This window comes from Triticum aestivum, chromosome 3B (assembly GCF_018294505.1).
Source record: "Triticum aestivum cultivar Chinese Spring chromosome 3B, IWGSC CS RefSeq v2.1, whole genome shotgun sequence".
NCBI lineage: Eukaryota > Viridiplantae > Streptophyta > Magnoliopsida > Poales > Poaceae > Triticum > Triticum aestivum.
Window position 1 is genome coordinate 60,828,573 of NC_057801.1, and position 27,712 is coordinate 60,856,284.

At 47.0% G+C, this 27,712-nt stretch overlaps 1 protein-coding gene and 2 long non-coding RNA genes across 3 annotated transcripts; 2 read left to right on the plus strand and 1 right to left on the minus strand.

Annotated features, from left to right (window-relative positions):
• Positions 1-3,491: 3,491 nt before the first annotated feature.
• LOC123068566 (uncharacterized) lies at positions 3,492-8,151 on the minus strand. Its single transcript, XR_006431835.1, has 2 exons — positions 7,782-8,151; positions 3,492-3,945 (listed from the first exon to the last, which is right to left on the minus strand). It is a non-coding gene; the product is annotated as an uncharacterized lncRNA (long non-coding RNA).
• On the plus strand, positions 4,226-6,422 carry LOC123068565 (PR5-like receptor kinase). Its single transcript, XM_044491169.1, has one exon. It carries the CDS (start codon positions 4,346-4,348, stop codon positions 6,272-6,274), a length of 1,929 nt encoding a protein of 642 aa, XP_044347104.1. The 5' UTR covers positions 4,226-4,345; the 3' UTR covers positions 6,275-6,422.
• A 3,703-nt stretch (positions 8,152-11,854) lies between the features above and the next one.
• Positions 11,855-16,908, plus strand: LOC123068567 (uncharacterized). Its single transcript, XR_006431836.1, has 2 exons — positions 11,855-12,285; positions 16,598-16,908. It is a non-coding gene; the product is annotated as an uncharacterized lncRNA (long non-coding RNA).
• Positions 16,909-27,712: the final 10,804 nt, after the last annotated feature.

The following is a 27,712-nucleotide window of genomic DNA, read 5'->3' on the forward strand; positions in this document are numbered from 1 at the left end:
GAGAATGATGAAGTGGCAATGAAGCATCTTCCTCTGATGTTGGAGGGGTCAGCCAAAGTGTGGTTGACTCAGTTAGCCCCACGCAGTATATATAGTTGGGAAGAGCTTGCTCGAGTGTTCGTCAAAACTTTTGAGGGGGCCAGTTCTTTTGGGCAATTCTCCGAGAATTGACCCCCTCCCCAGCTTCTCCCAGAATTGCCACTCTATATTTTCTTATAATTCCTAGCTAACTAAATCTTAGTGAGCTAGGAATTGTAAGAAAATATAGAGTGGCAATTCTGGGAGAAGCTGGGGAGGGGGTCAATTCTCAGAGAATTGCCCAAAAGAACTAGCCCTTACAAGCGGCCAGCAGGGTTGACAGAGTTGCAGCATTGTGTGCAGAAACCGAGTGAGACTCTAAGGGATTTCATTCAGAGGTGGATCACTTTGCACCACACGGTGGAAAATCTATCTAAGCATCAAGCAGTGTGTGCCTTCAAGGAAGGCGTTAAATATCGAGAGCTGGTCCTGAAGTTCGGTCGGACTGGAGATATGACTCTGACTCGGATGATGGAAATAGCCACCTGGTACGCTAACGGGGAAGAAGAGGATCAACTCCGCAGCGGAAAGGGTAAACCAGTCGGTCAAGACGCCGGCGGGGGTAATTCCAATCGGAAACAGAAACGTAAGGCCGAGCCTGTAGCACCCGGTGAAATTGCGGCAGTGGTTCAAGAAAAGTTTAAAGGAAAACCTAAGGGCCCTGGACCCCTAAGAAGGTAAAGGATCAAGCGAGAAATGTTGTGTTGGATTTACCATGTCACATTCATACGAAGAAGGATGAAGAGGGTAATATGATTTATCCTAAACACACCACTCGACAATGTCGACTCCTGATCCAGCAGTTCCGAGAGAAACAACCCAGTGAGAAGGAAAAAGAGTCGGACAAAAACGAGGATGAAGAGAAAGATGATGGTTATCCCAAAGTCAATTCCACCCTGATGATTTTCGCTGATGTTGAGAGCAAAAGTCGATTGAAAGTTATCAACAGAGAAGTAAATATGGTTGCTCTGGCGACGATGACCACATACCTGAAATGGTCGCAAACAGCGATCACATTTGACCAGTCTGATCACCCGGCGCGCATAGCCACCCCTGGGAGGCAAGCATTGGTGGTCGACCCAGTGGTCGAAGGCACTCGACTGACCAAAGTGCTAATAGATGGTGGTAGCGACCTAAATATCCTTTATGCTGAAACCTTGAAGGGGATGGGCATTCCGGTGTCCAAACTTAGTGAGAGCAATATAAGTTTTCATGGCGTTATCCCTGGAAAGAAAGCTGAATCACTCGACCAGATCGCCCTTGACGTGGTTTTTGGTGATTCCAAGAATTACCGTAAGGAAAAGTTGACATTTGAAGTTGTGGTACCTCAAGCTGAAGATGCCTGGCCCCAGAGGTGTGATCACAGTCACTGGCAATCGGCAGAAAGCAGAGGAATGCTTCTAGAAGGGTTCCAAAATTGCCGATGCACAAATGGCAGCAGTTGAATTTCAAGAATATCAGAAAAATGCAGATCCAAGTGATTTGCTCCGAGCTAAGAAGCCTGCTACGGATTCTGCATTTCAGTTGTCTGAAAAAACGAAGCCGATTCATATTCACCCGACCGATCCCAATGCTGCACCGACTCATATCTCAACGACACTCGACAACAAATAGGAAGAAGCGCTCATCTAGTTCCTCCGTGAGAACTGGGACATCTTCGCATGAAAACCTTCTGACATGTCGGGTGTACCCAGAGAACTGGCTGAGCACCGTTTACGTGTCGATCCCAAGATAAAACCCGTCGAAGAGCATCTTCGGCGGTCCGCCGTGCAGAAGAGAAAAGCAATTGGCGAGGAAGTGGCTCGGCTCCTAGCAGCAAAGTTCATCCGAGAGATCTACCACTCCGAGTGGCTTGCCAATGTGGTCATGGTCCCTAAGAAAGACGATTCACTTCGTATGTGCATCGATTTCAAGCATATTAATCAGGCCTGCCCGAAAGATCATTTCCCTCTCCCCCGCATTGATCAAATTGTTGACTCGACTGCGGGGTGTGAGCGCTTGTCTTTTCTAGATGCATATTCCGGGTATCATCAGATCCGACTGTATGGTCCCGATGAAATAAAAACAGCTTTCATCACCCCATTCGGGTGCTTTTGCTATGTCACCATGCCATTTAGTCTTAAAAATGCTGGCGCCACATTCATGAGGATGATTCAGGAGTGCCTGCTCACTCAAATCAGTCGGAATGTGGAAGTATACATGGATGACATTGTGGTCAAGTCGCGTAAAGGTTCCAACCTGCTGACCGACCTCGCAGAAACCTTTTCCAACCTAAGAAGGTATGATATCAAGCTTAATCCGTCAAAGTGCACATTCGGAGTCCCAGGTGGAAAATTACTCGGTTTCCTCGTTTCCGAACGAGGGATCGACACAAATCCAGAAAAAGCCGATGCCATCCTCCGAATGAAACGCCCTATGCGTGTGCATGACATTCAGAAGCTTGCTGGTTGTTTGGCCACCTTGAGTCGATTCATTTCTCGTCTCGATAAAAAGGCCTTACCTCTTTACTGATTGATGAAGAAATCTGATAAGTTCGAGTGGACTGATGAAGCTGATGCAGCATTTGCAGAGCTCAAAACCCTGCTTTCCACCCAACCGGTGCTTGTTGCGCCAATCAGCAAAGAGCCTTTACTGCTTTACATTGCAGCCACTGGACAAGTTGTCAGTACAGTACTCACGGTCGAGCGGGAAGAAGAAGGAAAAGCTTACAAAGTTCAACGCCCAGTGTATTATCTCTCTGAAGTTTTGACTCCATCCAAGCAGAGATATCCACATTATCAGAAGCTTGTCTATGGAATCTACATGACCATGAAGAAGGTTGCACACTATTTCTCTGATCACTCCATTACAGTCATCAGCGACGCGCCATTATCTGAAATTCTGAACAACAGAGATGCAACTGGTCGAGTGGCAAAATGGACGATTGAACTCCTTCCATTGGATATCAAATTTGAGGCAACGAAGACTATCAAGTCCCAAGCAATCGCAGATTTCCTTGCCGAGTGGATTGAGCAGCAACTGCCAACTCAAGTTCACTCGGAGCATTGGACCATGTTCTTCGATGGCTCCAAGATGCTGAATGGTTTCGGTGCTGGGGTAGTATTGGTATCCCCCGTGGAGACAAGCTTAGCTATGTTCTCCAGATTCATTTTGATTCCTCCAACAATGAAGCTGAATATGAAGCACTTTTATATGGGTTGCGTATGGCCATTTCACTCGGCGTTCGTCGCCTTATGGTCTACGATGACTCGGATTTGGTGGTTAATCAAGTGATGAAAGAGTGGGATGTCAGGAGCCCGGACATGATTGGTTATTGCAACGCAGTAAGAAAGCTGGAAAAGAAGTTTGAAGGATTGGAGCTTCACCATATACCCCGACTGAAAAATCAAGCTGCAGATAAATTGGCAAAGATAGGATCTAAGAGAGAGACCATTCCTAGCAATGTGTTTTTGAAGCATATTTATTCACCTTCAGTTCAGGAAGATCCTTTCACTGAAGAGCCCCCACAGCCTAAGAGTACCACAGATTCGACTGAAGTCGAAATCCCAGCCATGGTCGACTTAGTCATGGAGGTTTTGGTCGTCACTCCTGACTGGACAGAGGATGTAAAACCGAGTACCATCATCCTCAAACGAATGGGCCAGCGAATGATGATGTACATGCCCTCTTTCGGTCTATTCCTCCAAATCTCCCACTTTCAGAAAGCTTGACTTACACGACGACTTGTAGTCGAGATAGACAGGTTGAAAATGCACGAAACTAGTGCACGAGACATTGTGTCCCCCTCATAGTTGCTGCCATTGTTGGCCTGCCGCTGACCATCTCAGCTCGCCGCCCCCCCATGATCCTCCAGGGTCCAGTGTCTGGCTGTCCCAGCAAGAGCATACATCAGATCAGATCAGGAATGAACACAAGAAGCTATTTCAGTCTGGCAGCAAGTTAATTATATGTTCACTTGTAGACATATGTTTGCATCGTGGTAAGCAAAAAATATTCACCATCAGCAGTTTGCATATATGGTACTAACTTTGAAATGATGTTCAGCATAAGGTTGAAAGTAACCGAAAAGAAGTAGACAGCCACCACAAGCAAGTAGTCTGGGCTTGTCAAACTGTTTATATTGGAGGACAGAATGCAGTGGGTTAGGTCGCTGTCCTAGACCGTTGAACATTTTCAAGACGCAGACATTAGACAAGTGCACTCATCTACACATCTCTTCCTCCGTTATCATCTCATCCAAGAGGAGTCCTGTTAGTAGACGGCACTAATGGCAGTTAGAGGTATCTCCCTGACTCTCCACCGCCTCTTCCTCCTCTGCCTCCTGCTTCTCCTGCCAGTCGTCACCACCCAAACGATACTCAACATCACCAACCGCTGCCCCTACACCGTATGGCCAGGCGCTATGCCGGTGGGCGGTGGCATGCGGCTGGACTCAGGGAAGACATGGACCCTCAAGGTGCCCTCTGACACCCTTTCAGGAAGCGTGTGGGCGCGCACAGGCTGCTTGTTTGACGGCAAAGGCAACGGGTCATGCCAGACAGGCGACTGCGAAGGCTTGCTCGTCTGCAACACATATGGTCAGCCGCCCATCACGTATGCTGAATTCTCGCTCAACCAGTATGACAACTACAGTTTCTTTCACATCTCCCTCTACCAGGGCTTCAACGTACCCATGGAGTTCCTGCCAATGCCGGCCAACGGGCAAGGGCGATCAGGGTGCAGAAGGGGGCCGTACTGTGGGGCCAACATCACGTCACAGTGTCCGAGCGAGCTCAAGGCGCCGGGAGGCTGCAACAGCGCATGTAACGCGCTTCAAAACCAGTCCAGTTTGTACTGCTGCTATGGAAGACACTGTGAATCCAACAAATATTCGGCCTTTTTTGTGCGGATGTGCCCGGAAGCATTAAGCTTCTCCAGCGATGCTCCGTCACAAACTGCATTCAGTTGTCCATGGGATACCAACTACCAGGTCATCTTCTGCCCACCGATCAATCCAACGTCTTCACCTCCAAGTCATCCTAACAAATCTGGTTTTAGGCCAGCAAGCACAGAACCATCATCTAGGAAAGTAAGAACTGTTGTTTTGATTGCAATTACTGGTCCCATAGTTTTTGTTCTCGCATTGATCTTTTTCGTCGTATATCGGAGAAGAACACGACGGCACCATGAGATGGAGGAAGATGAGGCAGAGTTCGGTCAACTACAAGGAACACCAATGAGGTTTACGTTTCAACAGTTAGAAGCAGCAACAGAGCAATTCAAGGACAAGCTCGGGGAAGGAGGATTTGGGTCTGTTTTCGAGGGACAGCTAGGCGAGGAAAGGATTGCGGTAAAACGTTTGGATCGAGCTGGTCAGGGGAAGAAAGAATTCTTGGCGGAGGTTCAGACAATTGGCAGCATTCATCATATCAATCTGGTCAGGCTGTTTGGTTTCTGTGCAGAGAAATCCCATAGGCTCTTGGTTTATGAGTATATGCCAAAAGGATCCTTGGACAGGTGGATCTATGGTCGACATGAAAATAGTGCTCCTCCGTTAGAATGGAAGGTACGATGCAAGATTATCACTGACATAGCTAAGGGTCTGTCTTATCTCCACGAGGATTGCATGAAGAGAATTGCTCATTTGGATGTCAAGCCACAAAATATCCTCTTAGATGATGACTTCAATGCTAAACTTTCCGATTTTGGTCTATGCAAGCTCATTGATAGGGACATGAGTCAAGTGGTTACAAGAATGAGAGGCACACCTGGTTATCTAGCCCCTGAATGGTTGACATCACAAATCACGGAGAAGGCCGATGTCTATAGCTTTGGCGTTGTGGTCATGGAAATCGTGAGCGGAAGAAAGAACCTCGACACTTCCCTGCCTGAAGAGAGCGTCCATCTTATTACCCTATTGGAAGAAAAGGTGAAGAACAATCACTTGGAAGATTTGATTGACAAGAGCAGCAACGACATGCAAGCACACGAGCGAGATGTGATTCAGATGATGAAGCTCGCGATGTGGTGTTTGCAGATTGACTGCAAAGGAAGGCCTAAAATGTCCGAGGTAGTCAAAGTCTTGGAAGGTACCATAGATGCAGAGAGCAACATAGATCATAACTTTGTCGCAACAAATGAACCAAATTTTGGTATTGCTGGAAATGTGAACTCTTCAGCTCCACCTGTAGCCTCAGATGTATCGGGTCCAAGGTGAAATGAGTCGATCCCGAGAAGACAGACAATTAGATTATCAGGTGCTAAAAGAAACGAGTGAAAGACTTGTCTGTTGTATCTTTACAAACTATTACAATATGAAGCCGCTTATGTTGAGTTAATTTTACCTGCAAAATGTTTTAATATTACGAACCTTCTTGTTTTACAGCAGAAGAATTTATTTATTCTACAGTTTGTTCAGTTTCTCTCTGTAATGCAGATCCGTTTCTTGTTATTCTAGTTGAAATTAATAGCATGTTTCAAAATGTTCCTAGGCTCCTAGCCCACTGATTTAAAACACATTTTAGGAGTAGGGAATAACTAAGACAGAACAATTAGAAACCACAAGTGTTTTAAAGTTCTTTCAATTTCCAGTGTAGCCACGAGCCCTGCCTTAAGCTGTCTGCAGCCTACAGTTTTGCTTCTCTTCCCTTGTTTTGATACAGTAGCTTTTAGGCTTGGCTAGCTTAGTTTTTTTCCCTACTTCTTTTGTTGGCTGATTTTGTTTTGTATACATTGCGGGCATACTAGTGTTCTCATTTCTCATTCTAATACACTTAGCACAAGCGACACACGTTTGGGCGTGTGTTGGAGAGAAAAATTCCAGTGTGTTTTTATGGCACGGATACTGCTGTGCACACACAGAAAGCGTATTTGTACACGAGAAGCCAGCCATAAACTACTTTCCTGCTCATGGAGTGAAAGATCCACCGTGCCTACCACGTATCGTGCTTGACCGGATCATCTATGCTACTGCTGTGACTAATGCTGCTATTGGTTACCGGGGTGTATGGCACATGAGATTTCACAAACATTTCTGCAATTTGATAGTAGTACTAGTAGGAGTAGGAATAACTAACACAGAACAATTAGGAAGTAAGAAACCCTTTTAAGTTCTCCCGATTTCCTGTGTAGTCGCGAGCCCTGCCTTAAGCTGTTTGTAACCTACGATTTTGCTTCGCTTCCCTTTTGTTTTTGATAGCTTTTTTTGCCCTCTAGTATGCTTAATACAGACAACACATGTTTGGGTGCAAACGGGTGTCTTTTTTTTTTTGGAAAAGGAGGAAGACCCCAGTGGCGGATTTTTTAGGTACTACGAACAGTGGCAAATTTAGTACTAATTTGCTGCTAAATATCGATTTTTCAACACTTTGGCCCTCCCCAACCTGTTTTAGTAGCACTTGGCCCCCCTGATACATATTTTCTGGCTCCGCCACTGATCATATATGTCATATAAGATTCAATTCAGTTACCCTTTAAGGCTTAGGGCATCGTGCGACAGCTCGCAACTTTGCGAGTTTGCACACCAGAAACCAGCCATGGACTACTTTCGAATGAAAGATGCACCGTGCCTAGCACGTATCGCTCTCGACCGGATCATCTATGCTGCTACTGTGACCATGTAATGCTGCTATTGGTTACGATTACCAGGGTGTATGGCACATCAGATTTCACAAACATTTCTGCAATTTGATAGTACTACTAGTCAGGAAGAAGTTGCTGCTTACCGTGCCAATGGTGCGTCCCCTCTGGATTATTCCTCTGAGCTCAGTAGGCTCAAGCTCGTCGCCTCGCCGCCCAGCGCTCAGAATCCTTGCACGAGTAGTTGATTGGTAGGAGGATCCACAAATCTGCAGTTGATTGGAGTACCTGTGAATCAAGATGCGGTGGCCGCTGCAGGGGGGAGGGTGTGCTGGTACGTAAGAGCGGCGGCCTGCCAGAGGAGCGCAGGGACGACCGGGATCCATCAGAAGTGGGGATATGGTCCGCCGGAGCGGCAGCATCCGCCGGGCAGTGCGGCGGGGGCGGCGGAGGAAGGGGACGGGCCCGGCCGATTTCCTCTCTGCTCGGTCTGGGCCACGAACACGTTGGAACTGACGTGCCAGTATGGGCCGAGTTGTCGGGCCCTATCAAGTCCAGGTGGGCTTTCGCTTGACCTGATATCGTGATCCAGATTGTTTGCCTAAAAAAAATGCTTGTTTGCTCCACATCCTCGTAGTAGATAGCCGTTGACTTGTTCTTGTCTATAAGTCTCAACTGTTCTCATGTTAGTTTATCAACATGATACCAGTTCAGGCATTTTTAACTTAAAATAATTGGTACCATGTTGTTAAATAAACTGTAAAAGACCTGGTACCATGTTGTTAAGATTTGTTTTCAGTCGGCCGTTGTAAAGTTTTGACTAAATTTATAAGAAAAGTCATCAACATTCTTAATACCAAATCAATATTGTTAGATGTATCATGTAGTTAATCAACATTCATAATTTCCTTCTTAGACCATTTGGCAAACTTTACTTTTATGGATCATGGCAATTTTTTGTTTTGGATCATGGATTTTTATTATTTTTCTAACCATAGAAAGTTATTGTGTGGATCACATGGCGAAGTTATTTTTTGTACAATGGAAAATTTATAATTTATACCATGCCAAATTTATTTCTTGAACCATGTCAACTTTATTTTTTTGAACCGTTGTTAAATTTATACTTTGTACCATGAAAATTTATTGTTCAAACCATTGCAAAAGTTATTTTTTAAAACTTGGAAAATTTTTATTTTAGACCATGATAATTTTTGGGACAATGGCAAAAAATTAAACAATGAAAACTTATTGTTTGGACCATGGCGAATTTGTTTTGTAAACACTAGGGCAACTTTTAATGCATACAACATTATAAATTCTGTTTTCAAAATTATTTTTCAAAACATGGAAATTTGTTGAACAAAGCATGGTAAATTCTTTTTGGTATAATAGAAAATTACTTGAACATCCCATGGCAAATTTACTTTCATTAGACTTTTTCACAAGTTTTCTTTTCAATATTTCTTTTGTCATCATCTTATTCTTATACTTAACAATGGCAACTTAGGTTCAAACATAATTGTTATGTTCTTTTCTTCTATATGTTAAGTTCTGGCTTTTATTAGTTTCATAACTGCGTTGACTTGCTGTAGTATATTTTTTGTACAAGCATAGCATTTTTGTGTGCCTTACGTACACTTGATTTATTTATTTCAAAAACATGTGGCACTTTTATTCTCTAGAGCATGGTAATTTTTTTCCCGTGTAGCTGTACCTATTTGGTAAATAAACATATTTTTGTTTATTATTTGCCATGTAACCTTTTACATGATCAAATTAGTTAGCCATGCATGGCAAAACTTACTTGCTTGTATCATTGCATTTTGTTTGTTTTTCTTCTTTTTCCTGTCATTTATTTTTGTGTATAATCGGGCTGTGAGGCCTTGTAAAGGGGCTTGTATGAGGGAAGAGGATTTGGAGCACCTCCGTGTTCCACCACCCTATATCAACATTAAGTTCAAAAAACTACTGAAAAATTTGAACCCCCCTCCCCCAGGGGATTTTAGAATATCAAGCCTAGGTGCCCCATGTACTTCCGTGTGAAATTTTCTAAAAAAAAATACCAGGAAATATATCAATGGCAAAAAAGACAAAAAATATCCTATGTATAGGAAAAAAAACTATTTAGATGGATCGTAGGTCGAACTGTATCTTCTTCATCACGGATAAATTTCTTGGTATTTTTTTTCACAAAGCTTCACACAGGAGTAGATTGGGCACTTGGGTTTGATATCCCAAGATTCCATGTTTATTGAATTTTGATGTTATTTTTTGAATTTAAAATTCATATAGGGGGGTGGAGCGCTCCTGTATATTCCCCCCTGTCTGGGCTTATTCACTCCGGGTGGTTCCCGTGGCGAACGAAATTGTTCGCTCGATCGAACCCCTGAGGGGAATGATTCATTCGCGAGGTTCCCTTCCCTGGAGAACGATCGCTTGTTATTCATGTCCATGCCTAAAGGCCATTTAGGTAACTAAATTCAAAGTAAGCTATCGGTGATGCTCTGAGGTCAAGCAGCGAACCACAATTCTGTCAACTGCACACAAAAAACACTCATGGTAAGTCAAAACCTCATATTTGGCACTGCAAAATGTACAAAAGAATTGCCAAAATTACTTTCCTTTGGATAATACTCCCTCCGTTCCCAAATACTTGTCTTTCTAGGCATTTCAAATGGACTCAACATACGAATGTATGTAGACATATTTTAAAGTGTAGATTCACTCATTTTGCGCCGTATGTAGTCATTTGTTGAAATCTCTAGAAAGACAAGTATTTAGGAACGGAGGGAGTATAATACAGATGTCAGCACGCAAACCAGAGAGTTATGTGGTGAGTGAGACAATGCTCCATATGGTTGACGGCCAGTCAACGAGGCATCTATCTGCTTCCATGCAGCTGCCGACCGCAGAGTTTCTAAAATAAGAAATGGCATGCCTGCAATGTTTTTTATTCATGTGAAAAAGCACAGAAATAAAGCATACTCTGTGATGGTGAAATTAACCAAACATTGTGTTTTTATTAATGTGAAAATACATACAATATGTAATATTTGCTCAGACCTGGCACCGTGTCTGCATATTCCTTGCAGCAAAAATCATCACACATTAATTATACGGATATACAGATGCAGTTTCCCCTTTTTCAGACATACTCCCTCCGTTCCTAAATATAAGTCTTTGTAGACATTTCGAATGGACTATAACATACGGATACATGTAGACATATTTTAGAGTGTAGATTCACTCATTTTGTTCCGTATGTAGTCACCTGTTAAAATCTCTATAAAGACTTAATATTTGGAAACGGAGGGAGTAGTTTGCAAGCAAACGAGTTCCACAAGCAAGCCTGGTCCATGCCAAGCAGTTCTCATGTAAGGCTGTTGCATGTTGACCGTTGAATTATTGAAATCTGAGCAAGTCTGGTCCCCTTACCGTTGAATTATTCGACACACTGTATGTTCACCGCTGAACTCTTCCACTCTGTTAGCTGTCACAGGAGCCCTGTTGCAACTTCGCAACTCAGAGGGACTCTGGTTCAAGTTAACGGGTGCAAGCAAGAATCATAACGCGCATGGCAGTGATGGCCGTCTCTTCAGCTCACCGCTGTCAGCTTCAGCTTGACCCCAACCACCAGGTACTTCTTGCAAAGTGATCTTCACTCTTGACCGTTACTGTAGTAACAAAGCATGGAGCGGATCAGCAAGGAAGAAGGGCGCGCAATCCAACAAGTTTCTAAAATAAGAGAAGACATGCCTGCTGCAGTGTGTTTTATTCATCTGAAAACACAAAAACAAAAGCCTACTCTCTGATGGTGAGATTTACCAAACAATGTGTTTTATTCATGTGAAAACACCTATGTAATGCTCCCTCTATAAATTTTTTATAAGACGTTTTTAGAGCCCATGACAGTGTAAAAAAACGTATTATATTACTAAGTTACAAAGGTAGTATTTGCTCAGATTCGGCACCGTGTTTGCACATTCCTTGCAGCCAAAATCATCCAGCACATTAATTATACAGATATACAGATGCAAATTCCCCTTTTTGGAAGCCACGCAGATATAAATAATATGCAAGCAAACAAGTTCCACAATCAAGTCTGGTCCTATTCAAAGCAGTTCCCATGTCGCTGTTGTATGTTGACCGTTGAATTATTCAGCACACGAAATCGGGCCCCTGTCTGCTAATCCCACACAACTCTGCCACACGCTGTTAGCTGCCACAGGAGCCCTATTGCAACTTCCTAAATGCTGTGTGACGCGCGCGCGCCATCCAGCACGCTGGAGCGGCCGCAGGACAACCGTTCATCTGGCACGAGATAGCGACACGTGGTGGGTTGACCGACCAGGTGGGATAGGCAGAGACGGTGCCTTTTTGTCGCTTCCCCGTTCCCCTCCCTCTCTCTCCTCCCGCACGGCGACAGGGCGAGATAAATCGATTCGTATGCGAGCGTCGCCGGCGACCGACGACAAGCGGCGGACCGGCGAAGCGAGCGCCACATCAGGGGAAGGTGGTCACCAGCAAGTCCACGGGGCGGGGGGTGGGTGTGGTGAGTTGCTCGCGCGCGCGACCAGGGAGAAGAGGGAGTTGGGCGTGGCGGCGGCCGACGGGGGACGAGGCTCTCTGCTACGTGCACGAACAGAGGTGAGTTATCTAGCGCTTTGGCCATCGAGTTGCTGTCTTGCGCGCACCAATTTTTGCTTCCCGGTTGGGGCCGCGTGGGGAGGGCAAGCTATTTAGCATCCACGGGGGCAAAATCTCCACTGGAGCATGGGTTTGAGATTTGCTAGACAAGGGAGAAAGGGATTAGAGGACATCTATCCCTCAGAAACTGTCTCGCGTCTTATCCGTGTGGTTTCACGATTGGTTTGATGGATGCACTATAATGTTTCAGGTTGTAGGCAACAATTTCCAGAGGAGTTTTTTTGTAGGCAACACAGAGAGAGATAAGAGGCAAAAATACTGCATTATATTTTCATCATATGTGTGTTCAGTAGGCAAATTCTGTGTAATATATGCGTTTAGCAGGCAATATTGTTGAATGCGCACTCATTTAGGCCCAATTCTCAGATCTCTGGAAATATAGAGGGGCGAGTGTTGCTGAAATCGAGAAATTTCCAGAGAAAGACTCAAATTCCGACAGACAATCAACAGCTAGAGGTCATAGATATGTCTCCCACGCACAAATCCACACCCCATCGTTTTGGATTAGGGACGGATTAGAGGTGCAGCAGCACACAGTCATGGAGAGGGGGGAAGTGCAGCAGCTCATAGCTGCTTGGATTTTTGGGTGGCAGGCAACAATTCATGTCGCCATCCCATCAGATCCCAGGGATGTAGGCAATAATATGCAGTGTTTTTTTACTTTTTAAGCAATAGAAGATTTAAAACTAGGCAATAATAGTGGATTTATAGGCTGTTTTTCGAGTGTGTTTCATGCTGGCAAACAACAACAGCAGATACCAATCAGGCTGTGTATGAAATTAGGTCAAGTGTGGGGTGCATGTTTTTCTGTTATTCCTAATTATGTCCTCTGTGCTTGCCTACATTTTATATCAACTGAAGAAAAATCACAGAGAGCACCTGCAATCTTCTATGCAATAGAATATGTTTTTCCAGGCAATACAATGTGTTTTTCTAACTTTTTTGATCTGTTATTATAAGCGGGAGTTACAAATGATATCTCTAGAATATGTGGTAGCACAAGTCTGCAAATTCCCTCATGCTATTCTTGGTTTTCTACTAAAAAGTCAGTTAAGTTCAGTGAAAAGTTTGCTCTATTATCTCTGCTGGGATTTGTTCGTACCTTTTTGCTTGAGATATCTGTTGTCGTACAGATTTACCGAAGGTTTCTTAGATGAAGTATGGTTGCTCTGTTTTTTCTATTTTTTCATCTATTTTTGAATTCAGTAGATGTGCAGATTTAGCAAAGCGCAGTACTTGAGCATAGCCACTTCTCTCTGAGAGAAAATGAGCATGTGTAAGTGTAGGGCTGGCCTTTTCATACCTAGCAGCCTCAGTTTATCTCCAAGGAACTATTGTAGTTCCAGACATTATTGAAGGCATTTTTGGATATATGCAGGCATCTTTTCAACTGCAGATTTTCAGACATTTTGTTTGTAGGCATTTTTGGGTGATACGTAGGCATCTTAATTGTAGTTTCAGATATTATTGTAGGCATCTTTTCAACTGTAGAATTCCTGATATTTTTGTTTGTAGGCATCTTTGGCTAATACTTAGGCATCTTAATTGTAGTTTTAGAGATTATTATAGGCATCTTGAAGTCAAAACAGGCGGTAGGTCCATCATGAGCACTTTTGGTACACATGCATTTTTTTCTGGAATAACATGCAAGCATCTTAATATGTAGTTTTCAGACACCATTGTAGGCATTTTGGACAAAATGCAGGCATATTCAATTGTACGTTCAGACATTTATTTTTTGTAGGTATTTATGTTGGATATTATGGACGTATTTTCATTGTAGCTCCAAACACCATTGTAGGCATTTTTGGATCATAGGAAAACTAGTTTTCTACAACACGGTTTGTCTAAGAACTTCAAGGCTGAATCCTGTTTTATTGGGGTACTATACTAGTTACTACTCCCTTCGTTCCTAATTATAAGTCTTTTTAGGGATTCTAATATGGATTACATATGAAGCAAAATGAGTGAATCTACACTCTAAAATATGACTATATACATCCGTATGTAGTACTTATTACAATCTCTAAAAAGACATATTTAGGAACGGAGGGAGTACAAGACTTTAGCTGAATAATTGAGTTTTTTTCGTTTGACTATCTAGTTCATGTATATGACCTTGTAACTAGTATAGTAAGCCGCCAAACCAACTCGCCTCTCCCGGTGTGCAAGGTCGCCCCATCCGTCGACGAAGTCATGTAAAACCGCACACCCTTCCAAATCGCCTAAGCACGAAGCCAAACTCGCCCATCCTCAGTGTGCTAGCTCACCTCACCCGTCGACCAAGTCACTTGAAAACACCCGCACCCTTCCAAATCGCCTAAGACGCCCAACCAACTCGCCTCTCCCGGTGTGCAAGGTCGCCCCATCCGTCGACGAAGTTGCGTAAAACCGCACACCCTTCCAAATCGCCTAAGCACGAAGCCAAACTCGCCCATCCTCGGTGTGCTAGCTCGCCTCACCCGTCGACCAAGTCACTTGAAAACACCCGCACCCTTCCAAATCGCCTAAGACGCCCAACCAACTCGCCTCTCCCGGTGTGCTAGGTCGCCCCACCCATCGACCAAGTCGTGTAAAACCCCGCACCCTTCCAAATTGCCTGAGCCGTCCAACCAACTCGCCTTTTCCGGTGTGCTAGATCGCCCCACCCGTCGACCAAGTCGCGTAAAAACTCGCACCCTTCCAAATCGCCTAAGCACGAAGCCAAACTCGCCCATCCTTGATGTGCTAGGTCGCCTCACCCTTCGACCAAGTCGCCTAAAAACACCCGCACCCTTCCAACTCTTCTAAGCCACCCAACCAACGCGCCTCTCCCGGTGTGCTAGGTCGCGCCACCCGTCGACCAAGTCGCGTAAAACCCCGCACCCTTCCAAATCGCCTAAGACGCCCGACCAACTCGCCTCTCTCGAGGTGCTAGGTCGCCCCACTCGTCGACCAAGTCGTGTAAAACCCCGCACCCTTCCAAATTGCCTAAGCCGCCCAACCAACTCGCCTCTTCCGTGTGCTAGGTCGCCCCAATCGTTGATCAAGTCGTGTAAAAACCCGCACCCTTCCAAATCGCCTAAGCACGAAGCTAAACTTGCCCATCCTCGGTGTGCTAGGTCGCCTCACCCGTCGACCAAGTCGCCTAAAAACACCCACACCCTTCCAAATCGCCTAAGCCACCCAACCAACTCGCCTCTCCCGGTGAGCTAGGTCGCCTCATTCGTCGACCAAGTAGCCTAAAAACACCCGCACCCTTCTAAATCGCCTAAGCGCGAAACCAAACTCGCCCATCCTCGGTGTGCTAGATGACCTCACCCGGTGACCAAGTCGCCTAAAAACACCCGCACCCTTCCAAATCGCCTAAGCACGAAACCAACCTCGCCCATCCTTGGTGTGCTAGGTCGCCTCACCCGTCGATCAAGTCGACTAAAATCACCCGCACCCTTCCAAATTGCCTAAGCGCGAAACTAAACTCGACCATCCTCGGTGTGCTAGGTCGCCTCACCCATCGACCAAGTTGCCTAAAAACACTTGCACCCTTCCAAATCGTCTTAAGCCGCCCTACCAACTCGCCTCCCCCAGTGTGCTAGGTCGCCCCACTCGTCGACCAAGTCTCCTAAAACCCAGCACCCTTGGAAATCACCTAAGCGCAAAACCAAACTCGACTTAATTGTTACTACTGGTTTGCTTCATAATTGTTGCGGTAGCAGACATATATGTAGCTGAACTCAACCTGAATACAGTTAACAAACATATGCAGTACTGAACCTGCTATATGTAATGTCAGTAGCATATTTACTAGACTTGTAAGCTTATACTGGAATAGTGGCGACGAATCTCTGAGTACTCAATTTACTACAACTGAAAGTACATGAGTCAAACACTTTTACCCTTTTTTTGTTCTTGTAGGCATCTTATTAAGGGGGTTGTGGGCTTGTGGCAAGTAAAGCAGCCAAAATACTACATTTTTTCTTCTGAACTTCAACATTTTTGTGTTCAGAAATCTGTTGGCTTTTACCAGCATTTTTTTTCATAGTAGGCAACAACACTGTAAAACTGTAATGTAAACATGTGACCATAGAAGGCAAAGTTTATACAACACTAGATTTTAGGCACGTTATCTTTTTTTACAACTTGCAGTGCTTATAGGCAAAATTGTGCCACAAGGCCCACAACGGTCGGCAAGTTTGTCCAGTTTATTATACACAGATTATCAACAGTTTTTATACAACTAAATCACTATGCTTACTCTTTTGTTTTGTTGCAGAAGTCAAGTGCAAGAGCATAGGCAACATAAAATTTCAAGAGCCAACATCTTCTCTATCATCCAGTTCTACAGGGAAGAGGGGAGGCAAGAACATGAGGGGGAGATTTTGTGCAAGATCAAGTTTCGCAGCACATGGTACAGGAGGCATTTTTGCAGCTTGTATATCACACAGGGATGTACAGAGGTGGAGTTCCACTAGCTCTAGAACTAACAGAATCATGCCCAAAAATTAGGGAGGGCCTTTTTACCTTGGTGTGTTCACGTGAAGAAATTTGCCCAGTTCTGAAAAATTCTTTGCTGAAGTTTCTCCATAGTATTGCCTAATCCGCAACAAAGAGTTGCAGACAAAATTGCGTTCTTCTGAAACTTTTTGCCTGATTTTTTCACTTTCTTTTTTCTTGTGTGGTTTTTTTTTTTGCTGCCGAAGGAGCTCCCCCTTGACATGGCGTCTGGAGGGAGGAAGAAGATACCGGGGGATCTGTTGGGGGGCGTACAGTTTTGTGGTGTTGGTTGTGTGAGATCACGTGCGTGAGGGGGAGGATCGCTGCCTTTTTTTTTCTGTTTCGTTGCTTTTGGCTGGACGTGGCAACGCAGGGGTGGTGGACCTTTCTCATTTTGGCACATCACGTGGACACTTTCCTAAACTGTCCGGCCGCGAGATCCGGCTGCATCGCGCGCGCGCGTTGTGTAGCATCGTCCTTGCAACTTTGCAACTCAGCCTCTGATCCAAATCAGCGGCTGCAGGCAAGAACCATGACGCAAATGGCAGCTGTGGGTGTCTCTTCACCGCTCCTTCTCTCCTCTTCCTCCTCCTCCTTGCTGCCACCAGCGAGGCCACCACGTTTACATCACCAATGGCTGCCCCTACACCATATAGCCGGCGGCTATGCCGATTGGTGGCGGCATGCAGCTCGACCCAGGCAAGCCCTGGACCCTCGACACGGGCGACACCAACACCACGCGCCTGTGGGCGCGCATGGGCTGCTCCTTCGACGGCAATGGCACCGAGACCTGCCAGAAGAGGCTCGACAGATCGTCCGACGATCTAAAACTTTTGCTGTGATAAAATGTCAGTTGTTCAGAGAAAGTGTAACTGGAATCTGCCAGAAATGCATCACGCCAGAAGAAGGTCGAATGATCCTCAATGATATTCACTCGGGAACCTGCGGTCATCATGCGTCCTCTCGGACCATCGTGATCAAAGCATACCGAGCCAGATTTTACTGGCCGCATGCCAACGAGATGGCGAAAGAAATAGTAGACAAATGTGAAGGATGTCAGTTTTACTCCAACATGTCCCATAAGCCTGCGTTAGCTCTGAAGACTATTCCACTCATCTGACCTTTCGCTGTCTGGGGATTGGATATGGTTGGGCCTTTGAGGACTGGCAGGAGTGGATTTACCCATGTGCTGGTAGCAGTCGACAAGTTTACCAAATGGATTGAAGCCAAACCCATTAAAAACCTTGAAGCAAGTACAGTTGTAAGTTTCATCAGAGAATTGACATTCAGATATGATGTTCCACACAGCATCATCACTGATAATGGGTCGAACTTCGATTCTGACGAGTTCAGAGCTTTTTGTGCTTCACAAGGCACGAGGGTCGACTACGCTTCAGTCGCCCATCCTCAGTCAAATGGGCAGGCTGAAAGAGCAAATGGATTGATTCTCAAAGGACTGAAACCCCGGTTGATGCGTGACCTCAAGCATGCAGCAGGTGCCTGGGTCGACGAACTTCCATCAGTACTTTGGGGATTGAGGACAACTCCTAATAGGTCGACTGGACGAACTCCATTCTTCTTGGTCTGCGGAGCTGAAGCTGTACTCCTGAGTGATTTGCTTCACAATGCACCCCGAGTCGAACTTTTCTCAGAAGAAGAAGCAGAACAGGCTCGGCAAGATGCAGTCGATCTCCTGGAAGAGGAAAGACAAATGGCCTTGATTCGGTCAACCATTTATTAGCAAGACCTACGTCGATTCCACGCCAGAAACATAAGGGGTCGGGCATTTTAGGAAGGAGAGTTGGTTCTTCGAGTGGACCAGCAGAAACCACACAAGCTCGCTCCTGCTTGGGAAGGCCCCTTCGTCGTCACTAGAGTGCTCCACAATGAAGCATATCGTCTTTTCAATGTCGAACACAATAAAGATGAGCCACGCGCTTGGAATGCGGAGCTGTTCCGTCCCTTTTACTCTTAAGCATTCAGACTGTTGAGATGTAATAAGAAATACCTCTTTTGATTATCAAAGACATAATTTTACAGTCTTCCGAATGATTGTTGTTCATTTTTTACATGTTCCAAATCCCCCAGCGGGTGCATTAGCTGTGAATCCGTTTCGCCTAAGTTGAAAAGAAAAATCCTACCGAGTGGTGAGCCAGCCTCTCACTCGGGGGCTTAGCTGCGAATCCGTTTTGCCTAAGTTGAAAAGAAAAATCCTACCGAGTGGTGAGCAAGCCTCTCACTCGGGGGCTTAGCTGCAGTCTAGTACTCGCCTAAGTTTGAAAAATCCTACCGAGTGGTGAGCCAGCCTCTCACTCGGGGGCTTAGCTGCGAATCCGTTTCGCCTAAGTTGAAAAGAAAAATCCTACCGAGTGATGAGCAAGCCTCTCACTCGGGGGCTTAGCTGCAGTCCAATACTCGCCTAAGTTTGAAAAATCCTACCGAGTGGTGAGCCAGCCTCTCACTTGGGGGCTTAGATGCAGTCCAGTACTCGCCTAAGTTTGAAAAATCCTACCGAGTGGTGCAGGTCGACCACGACACGCCCCCCTGGCTGCACCGTCAAGAAGAAGGACGAGATTGTGCAAGCGATCCTCCCACTCGGGGGCTTAGCTGCAGTCCAATACTCGCCTAAGCTTAAAAAATCCTATCGAGTGGTGAGCGATCCTCCCACTCAGGGGCGTAGCTGCAGTCGAGTACTCACCTAAGTTTTTAGAAAATCCTACCAAGTGGCGAGCAATCCTCCCACTCGGGGGCTTAGCTGCAGTCCAGTACTCGCCTAAGTGTAAAAAATCCTACCGAGTGATGAGCGATCCTCCCACTCGGGGGCTTAGCTGCAGTCCAGTACTCGCCTAAGTGTAAAAAATCCTACCGAGTGGTGAGCGATCCTCCCACTCAGGGGGTTAGCTGCAGTCCAGTACTCGCCTAAGTGTAAAAAATCCTACCGAGTGATGAGCGATCCTCCCACTCGGGGGCTTAGATGCAGTCCAGTACTCGCCTAAGTGTAAAAAATCCTACCGAGTGGTGAGCAATCCTCTCACTCGGAGGCTTAGCTGCAGTCCAGTACTCGCCTAAGTGAAAAAAAAATCTTACCGAGTGGTGCGGGTCGGCCACGACCCCCCTCGGGCTGCACCATCAAGAAGAAGGACGAGATTGTGCGTGCTACCAAAGGCTCATCCAATAGCTGGTGCCAAGGCGAGCTGCTTTGAGGAACGTCAAGACCATTGCTGATTGCCTCGCTGATGAGCTGATCATTGTTGTCAAAGGCTCACCCAACCACTAGTGCCAAGACGAGCTGCTTCCAGGAACGTCAAGGCCATTGATGAGCGCCTCGCTGATGAGCTGATCAATGCTGCTCAGGGCTCGTCCAACAAGTCAACTGCGGCCTCTTCCTCAGAAGCTGCATCAAAAGTACGAGAACCAATCCGAGTGAAGAACGAGTTCCGTTCGAAGAAAAACACAACATATTCAAAGATAAACCAAGTTCAGATAAATCCAAAGGTTCCAAACCGCGGATTAAAGTGCTCGGGCGTCAGGCCCGAAGGAGTTTCAACGATTACAAAATCACTCGGCATTCCGAGGCAAATAAAGGTGAAGCATAATGTTTTTCGATCACACGTCAGGAGAAGGGCTGGCTGGATCACAGAAGCTTTCAAGATCAATGTTGTCTGCAATACGAGTGGCAGCCTCAAGGAAGGTGTCCATGAAGGACTGGAAGGTGTGCTTCTTAGTATTCACAACCTTGAGAGCCGCCAACTTGTCTTCTCTTGCATCCTTGCAGTGCACTCGGACCAATGACAGGGCGACATCGGCGCCACAACGAGCGGACGACTTCTTCCATTCATGCACTCGGCCAGGGATCTGATTTAGTCGACTCATCAGCGACTTGAGATCTTGCGAAAGTTCTGTCTGAGGCCAGAGTTCGGTGTCAACCCGAGTCATCGCCGTCTTCAGTCGAGCCAGATAAGCAACAGCGCCGTCCAAGTGTGATTCCAACCATAGCAAGTTTATCGCAACGTCATCTTTCACAGAACAATTGATGGGGTCGAGACCTGTCTCGACCCGCCCGGTCTCAGCTTCAAAATCCTGAAAAAGTTTTGCACAATCATGAAAAATAGTGAGTTGATAATATAACAACATACTTCAATCGACGACAACTGACCAGTTGAGCGGCAGTACCTTCAAGCTTCAGAACTAGTTTTGCGGCAAGTTGTCCCAGATTGGACTCTAGCTCGCCTGTCCTGGCTCTGAGGCCTCCAACTTCATTGGTAAGGTTCTCCCTGTCCTTCTTCAGTTGCTCAACTTCTCAATTGGCTTCAGAGATGGCGATCTTCAGCTTCGTGTTCTCTTCTTCCAACTTGCCGACCGAAGCCAGCTTCTTGTCCGCAAGTGTTGTCTTCTCTCGTGCTTCCTTCTGAGCAGCAGCAAGGTCCTGATCCTTCTTCTCTAGAGCTTCCTTCATTCTCTCTAAAGAAACAACACTCTTCAGACGAGCCTGAAGCTGACGGTTTTCACTACGCACATCTGCTTGTGTGAAGTCACTCGGTTCAAAGAGACTGAAAGAAAAAACACTGAAAGGCGCGAGCTACTAGGTGGAAAAGTGTCGATTGATTACCTCCCATGATGGTTGTTTCTTCTTGAGCAGCCTTGAGGTTCTTCTTTGCAAGTTCAAGATCAAGTTCGAGGTTGATGTGCTTCTTGTTTAACTCAGAAAGCCAAGCTCCAAGATCACAAGACCTCTGCAGCCAGCAAGAGAGATATATCAGTCAACAGAAATAAAATACAATGACAGTGAAAGTTACTCTAAGACTACTGCCGAATCAAATATTCAACAGTAGTCTCGGGGACTACACCAAGTGGGTGCACTTAGCATGCCCCCACTTATCTAGATCAACACTGAGCATGGTCTGCCCAGTGTGAGTCAAAAAAACAAGGTAAAAAGAAGATTCTAAGACCACGGTCGACTGCCAGCAGTCGACCGTGGTCTCGGGGACTACACCCAGTGGGTGCACTCAGCGTGCCCCCATTGGTCCGAACAGAATACTAAGACTCAGCACGAGTCGAGTGGAGTGGAAGACTTCCTAAACTCTAAAAACAGGCACACCTAGTGGGTGATCAGATATAAAACAGCATTCAAGTTTCAATCGGGAGTTCACTGACCTTAACATTGGTCTACAGAGTGGTGCTCGCATTATAGGCCACCTGGCTGGCCTCGTGCATCACCTTCACCTGCTCCATAACAAGGTTCACCTGGCGAAGAGCCTCCCTGGCAGCACTTGGTGAATCATCTGGGGTCTGGTATGCAGCAAAAAGTGATGGCTCCAGGGTGGCCGAGGCAGCTACTGGGTCGGATGCGTGGAGTTGCACTGGAGCAGCAGGAGCTGGAGCAGTCGACCCCGACGGACGATCAGTTGTCAGCGGGTTGGCAAATGTGACATTGGTCCGAACCGGATCTCCACAACGCTCGACCACCGCCTCAAGCACCGATGCCAACTGAGGGACTTGAACTTCAAGCCCTCTCCTGCTTGAGCCCCCGCCTCTCCTCCTCCTCTCCTGTAGAGGCACTTCTTCTTCTTCATCATCGGGAAGCACGACGATGACTCGCGGAACTGCAGCGAAAGCAAAATATCAGAAATTCAGCCGACCGATAACTCAATCTACTAATGAGTTCTGGTCGAACGGACTTACCAGCTCGGGAGGTGGCCGCGTTGTCGGTCTCCTCATCTCTTGGAGCTTTGTTGATATCCATGTCAGTCGCAGCAGAGGTTGGGCTAGAAAGATACATGATCCATTTGGTTAGAACAGAAGCTTCAGTCGGCCTAGATAAATGCAAGAAAGATACTCACCCTGAAGTAACAGGAACGTCCATGTTGATCCTCGGCCAAGTCTTCCGAGTCTTTGGAGGAGCAACCTTGGGCTGCTTGGCGACCTTCTCTGTCGGCTCCGGAGTCGGCGTCCGAGTGCGCTTCTGCGTGTGGGTACTTGGGGCCACGCTCTTTCCGCACCCGCCCGCCGGGTCATGGTGTTGCTTGGATCGGCGTTCAGAGCACGGCGGCGAGTCGACCGCTTCCTTGTCGTATGACTCCTTGCTTTCCTCCTCGTCGTCTTCATCCGAAGATTCCCATTCACCGCTCTCCTCCGCGCTGGCCTCTCCCTCCTGGTCCTGCTCTAGAACTTGTTCACCGTTGGGCATCGAATACATGTCAGTCAAAACCTACAAGGCAAGAATTCGAGTAAAAGTCAGTCGAGATCAAGGACAGTCGGAATGTGTATGCAAAGACAGTCAGAATAAAGAACATACCTTGTCGGGCTGATTGTCGCCATTGAAGGGGACGACTCTCCTAGCTCCTCTGGGATTGTCCTGGTTGCCTGTAATACTCTTCTACAACATGGCCACGGTCTTGGCCGACACTTCCTCTGGATGAACACGAGCGGTGTCGTCAGCCCCAGAGTACAGCCACATGGGATGGTCACGGGCCTGAAGAGGCTGGATGCGTCGACTGAGGAATACTTCTAGCAGGCCCATGCCAGTGACACCCTCATTGATCAGTTGGACCACTTTCTCAACCAACATCTTCGTCTCCACGTTCTTAGCAGTAGTCACTTTCAGTGAGGAAGGAGTCTGGACACAGTCAAAAGTGAAGTGGGGAAGGCCGGTCGACTGACCTGGAGTTGGGAGGTCCTGGCAGTAGAACCAGGCCGACTGCCAGCCCCTAACCGACTCAGGGAGAGTCATGGAAGGGAAAGAACTCCTCTGCCTCTTCTGGATACCCAAACCCCCACACATCTGAATGACATGGGTTTTCTCGTCACTCATTTTCGCTTTCTTCATCGACTGGGAACGGATGGTGAAAATATGTTTGAAAAGACCCTAGTGCGGTCAACACCCCAAAAAGTTTTCACACATCGACACGAACGCGGCAAGGTACGTGATGGTATTGGGAGAAAAATGATGGAGTTGGGCACCGGAGAAGTTCAAGAAGCCCCGAAAGAAGGGGTGCGGAGGAAGAGAGAAGCCCCGGTCGACGTGGGTGGCGAGCAGTACACACTCACCCGGTCGAGGCTGCGGCTTCATCTCCCCCTCAGGCAGCCTTGCTGCACCCTTGGCGATCAGCCTGGACTCCACCAGCTCATCCAGACCTTCCTGCCGGAGCGAAGACCCAATCCAATCGCCCTGGATCCAGCCTGACGGCAGCCCCGAGCGCGATGTTGGAAATATGCCCTAGAGGCAATAATAAAAGGATTATTATTATATTTCCTTGTTCATGATAATTGTCTTTTATTCATGATATAATTGTATTATCCGGAAATCGTAATACACGTGTGAATACATAGACCACAATACGTCCCTAGTAAGCCTCTAGTTGACTAGCTCATTGGTCAACAGATAGTCATGGTTTCCAGACTATGGACATTAGATGTCATTGACAACGGGATCACGTCATTAGGAGAATGACGTGATGGACAAGACCCAATCCTAAGCATAGCACAAGATCGTGTAGTTCGTTTTGCTAGAGCTTTTCCAATGTCAAGTATCTTTTCCTTAGACCATGAGATCATGTAACTCCCGGATACCGTAGGAGTGCTTTGGGTGTACCAAACGTCACAACGTAACTGGGTGACTATAAAGGTGCACTACAGGTATCTCCGAAAGTGTCTGTTGGGTTGACACGGATAGAGACTGGGATTTGTCACTCCGTATGACGGAGAGGTATCACTGGGCCCACTCGGTAGTGCATCATCATTATGAGCTCAAAGTGACCAAGTGTCTGGTCATGGGATCATGCATTATAGTACAAGTAAAGTGACTTGCCGGTAACGAGACTGAACGAGGTATTGGGATACCGACGATCGAGTCTCGGGCAAGTAACATACCGATTGACAAAGGGAATAGTATACGGGGTTGATTGAATCCTCGACATCGTGGTTCATCCGATGACATCATCAAGGAGCATGTGGGAGCCAACATGGGTATCCAGATCCCGTTGTTGGTTATTGACCGGAGAGCCGTCTCGGTCATGTCTGCATGTCTCCCGAACCCATAGGGTCTACACACTTAAGGTTCGATGATGCTAGGGTTATTAGGAAGACTTGTATGTGATTACCGAATGTTTTTCGGAGTCCCGGATGAGATCCCGAATGTCACGAGGAGTCTCGGAATGGTCCGGAGGTGAAGATTTATATATGGGAAGTTGTCATACGGACACCGGAAAGTTTCGGGGGCATATCAGTATTGTACCGGGGCCACCGGAGGGGTTCCGGGGGTCCACCGGGAGGGGCCACCCCTCCCGGAGGGCCACATGAGCCGCAAGGGGCAGGAAACCAGCCCCTGGTGGGCTGGGCGCCCCCCCCTTGGGCCCATGCGCCTAGGGTTGGGGGGAGGAACCCTAGTGGGGGCGCCCCCCTTGCTTGGGGGGCAAGCCCCCCTCCCTGGCCGCCGCCCCCCCCTCTAGATCTCATCTAGAGGGGGCCGGCCCCCTTTCCCCTTCCCCTATAAATAGAGGGGCGAGGGGAGGGCTGATCACCTGATCCAAGGCGCAGCCCCTCCCCTCCCCAACACCTCTCCTCCTTCGTTAAGTGCTTGGCGAAGCCCTGTCGGAGTACTACCTCTCCACCAACACCACGCCATCGTGCTACTGCTGGAGCCTTCTTCCTCGACCTCTCCTTCCCCCTTGCTGGATCAAGAAGGAGGAGACGTCGTCCGTTCCGTACGTGTGTTGAACGCGGAGGTGCTATCCGTTCAGCACTTGGTCATCGGTGATTTGGATCACGGCGAGTACAACTCCATCATCCCCGTTCCCTTGAACGCTTCCGCACGCAATCTACAAGTGGTATGTAGATGCAATCTCTCTCCCATGACTCGTTGCTTAGATGAACTCATAGATGGATCTTGGTGAAACCGTAGGAAAAATTTTAATTTTCTGCAACGTTCCTCAACAGTGGCATCATGAGCTAGGTCTATGCGTAGTTCTCTATTGCACGAGTAGAACACAATTTTGTTGTGGGCGTAGATCTTGTCAACTTGCTTGACGCTACTAGTCTTTTCTTGCTTCAGCGGTATTGTGGGATGAAGCGGCCCGGACCGACCTTACACGTACGCTTACGTGAGACAGGTTCCACCGACTGACATGCACTAGTTGCATAAGGTGGCTAGCGGGTGTCTGTCTCTCCTACTTTAGTTGGAGTGAATTAGATGAAAAGGGTCCTTATGAAGGGTAAATAGAAGTTGACAAAATCACGTTGTGGTTATTCGTAGGTAAGAAAACGTTCTTGCTAGAACCCAATTGCAGCCACGTAAAAGATGCAACAACAATTAGAGGACGTCTAACTTGTTTTTGCAGCAATTGTCATGTGATGTGATATGGCCAGAAGTTGTGATGAATGATGAATGATATATTGTGATGTATGAGATCATGTTCTTGTAATAGGAATCACGACTTGCATGTCGATGAGTATGACAACCGGCAGGAGCCATAGGAGTTGTCTTTATTTTTTGTATGACCTGCGTGTCATTAAAGAACGCCATGTAAATGTTGGGGAACGTTGCAGAAAATTAAAATTTTTCCTACGGTTTCACCAAGATCCATCTATGAGTTCATCTAAGCAACGAGTCAAGGGAGAGAGTTTGCATCTACATACCACTTGTAGATCACGAGCGGAAGCTAGCCAAGGGGATGGTGATGATGGAGTCGTACTCGAACGTGATTCGGATCACCGATGTCCAAGTGCTGAACGGACAGCACCTCCGCGTTCAACACACGTACGGGACGGGAGACGTCTCCTCCTTCTTGATCCAGCAAGGGGGAAGGAGAGGTTGAGGAAGATTGCTCCAACGGCAGCACGACGGCGTGGTGTAGTTGGTGCAGCAGTACTCCGACAGGGCTTCGCCAAGCATATACGGAGGAGGAGAGGTGTTGGGGAGGGGAGGGGCTGCGCCTTGGCTTGTGTTAAGCTCCCATGCGCCTCCCCACTATATATAGGGGTGGAGGGGCTGGTTTCTTGCCCTCCAAGTCCATTGGGGCGTTGGCCAAGGTGGGAGGAAAGAAATCCCATCATTTCCTTCCCCACCGATTGTTATCCCCCTTTTTAGGGATCTTGATCTTATCCCTTCGGGATATGATCTTATTCCTTCTAAGGGGGGATCTTGGTGCGCCTTGACCAGGGGTGTGGGGCCTTTCCCCCACTACTCACGTTCATGTGGGTCCCCCCATGCAGGTGGGCCCCACTCCGGAACCTTCTAGAACCTTCCCGGTACAATACCGAAAAATCCCGAACATTTTCCGGTGGCCAAAATAGGACTTCCCATATATAAATCTTTACCTCCGGCCATTCCGGAACTCCTCGTGACGTCCGGGATCTCATCCGGGACTCCGAACAACATTCGGTAACCACATACAAACTTCCTTTATAACCCTAGCGTCATCGAACCTTAAGTGTGTAGACCCTACGGGTTCGGGAGACATGTAGACATGACCGAGACGTTCTCCGGTCAATAACCAACAGCGGGATCTGGATACCCATATTGGCTCCCACATGCTTCTCGATGTTGTCATCGGATGAACCACGATGTCGAGGATTCGATCAAACCCTATATACAATTCCCTTTGTCAATCGGTACGTTACTTGCCCGAGACTCGATCGTCGGTATCCCAATACCTTGTTCAGTCTCGTTACCGGAAAGTCACTTTACTCGTACCGTAATGCATGATCTCGTGGCCAACACTTTGGTCACCTTGAGCTCATTATGATGATGCATTACCGAGTGGGCCCAGAGATACCTCTCCGTCATACGGAGTGATAAATCCCAGTCTCGATCCGTGTCAACCCAACAGCTACTTTCGGAGATACCTGTAATGCACCTTTATAGTCACCCAGTTACGTTGTGATGTTTGATACACCC

Coding starts and splice junctions, on each gene's coding strand:
- LOC123068565 (XM_044491169.1), top strand. CDS start 4,346: ATGGCAGTTAGAGGTATCTCCCTGACTCTCCACCGCCTCTTCCTCCTC.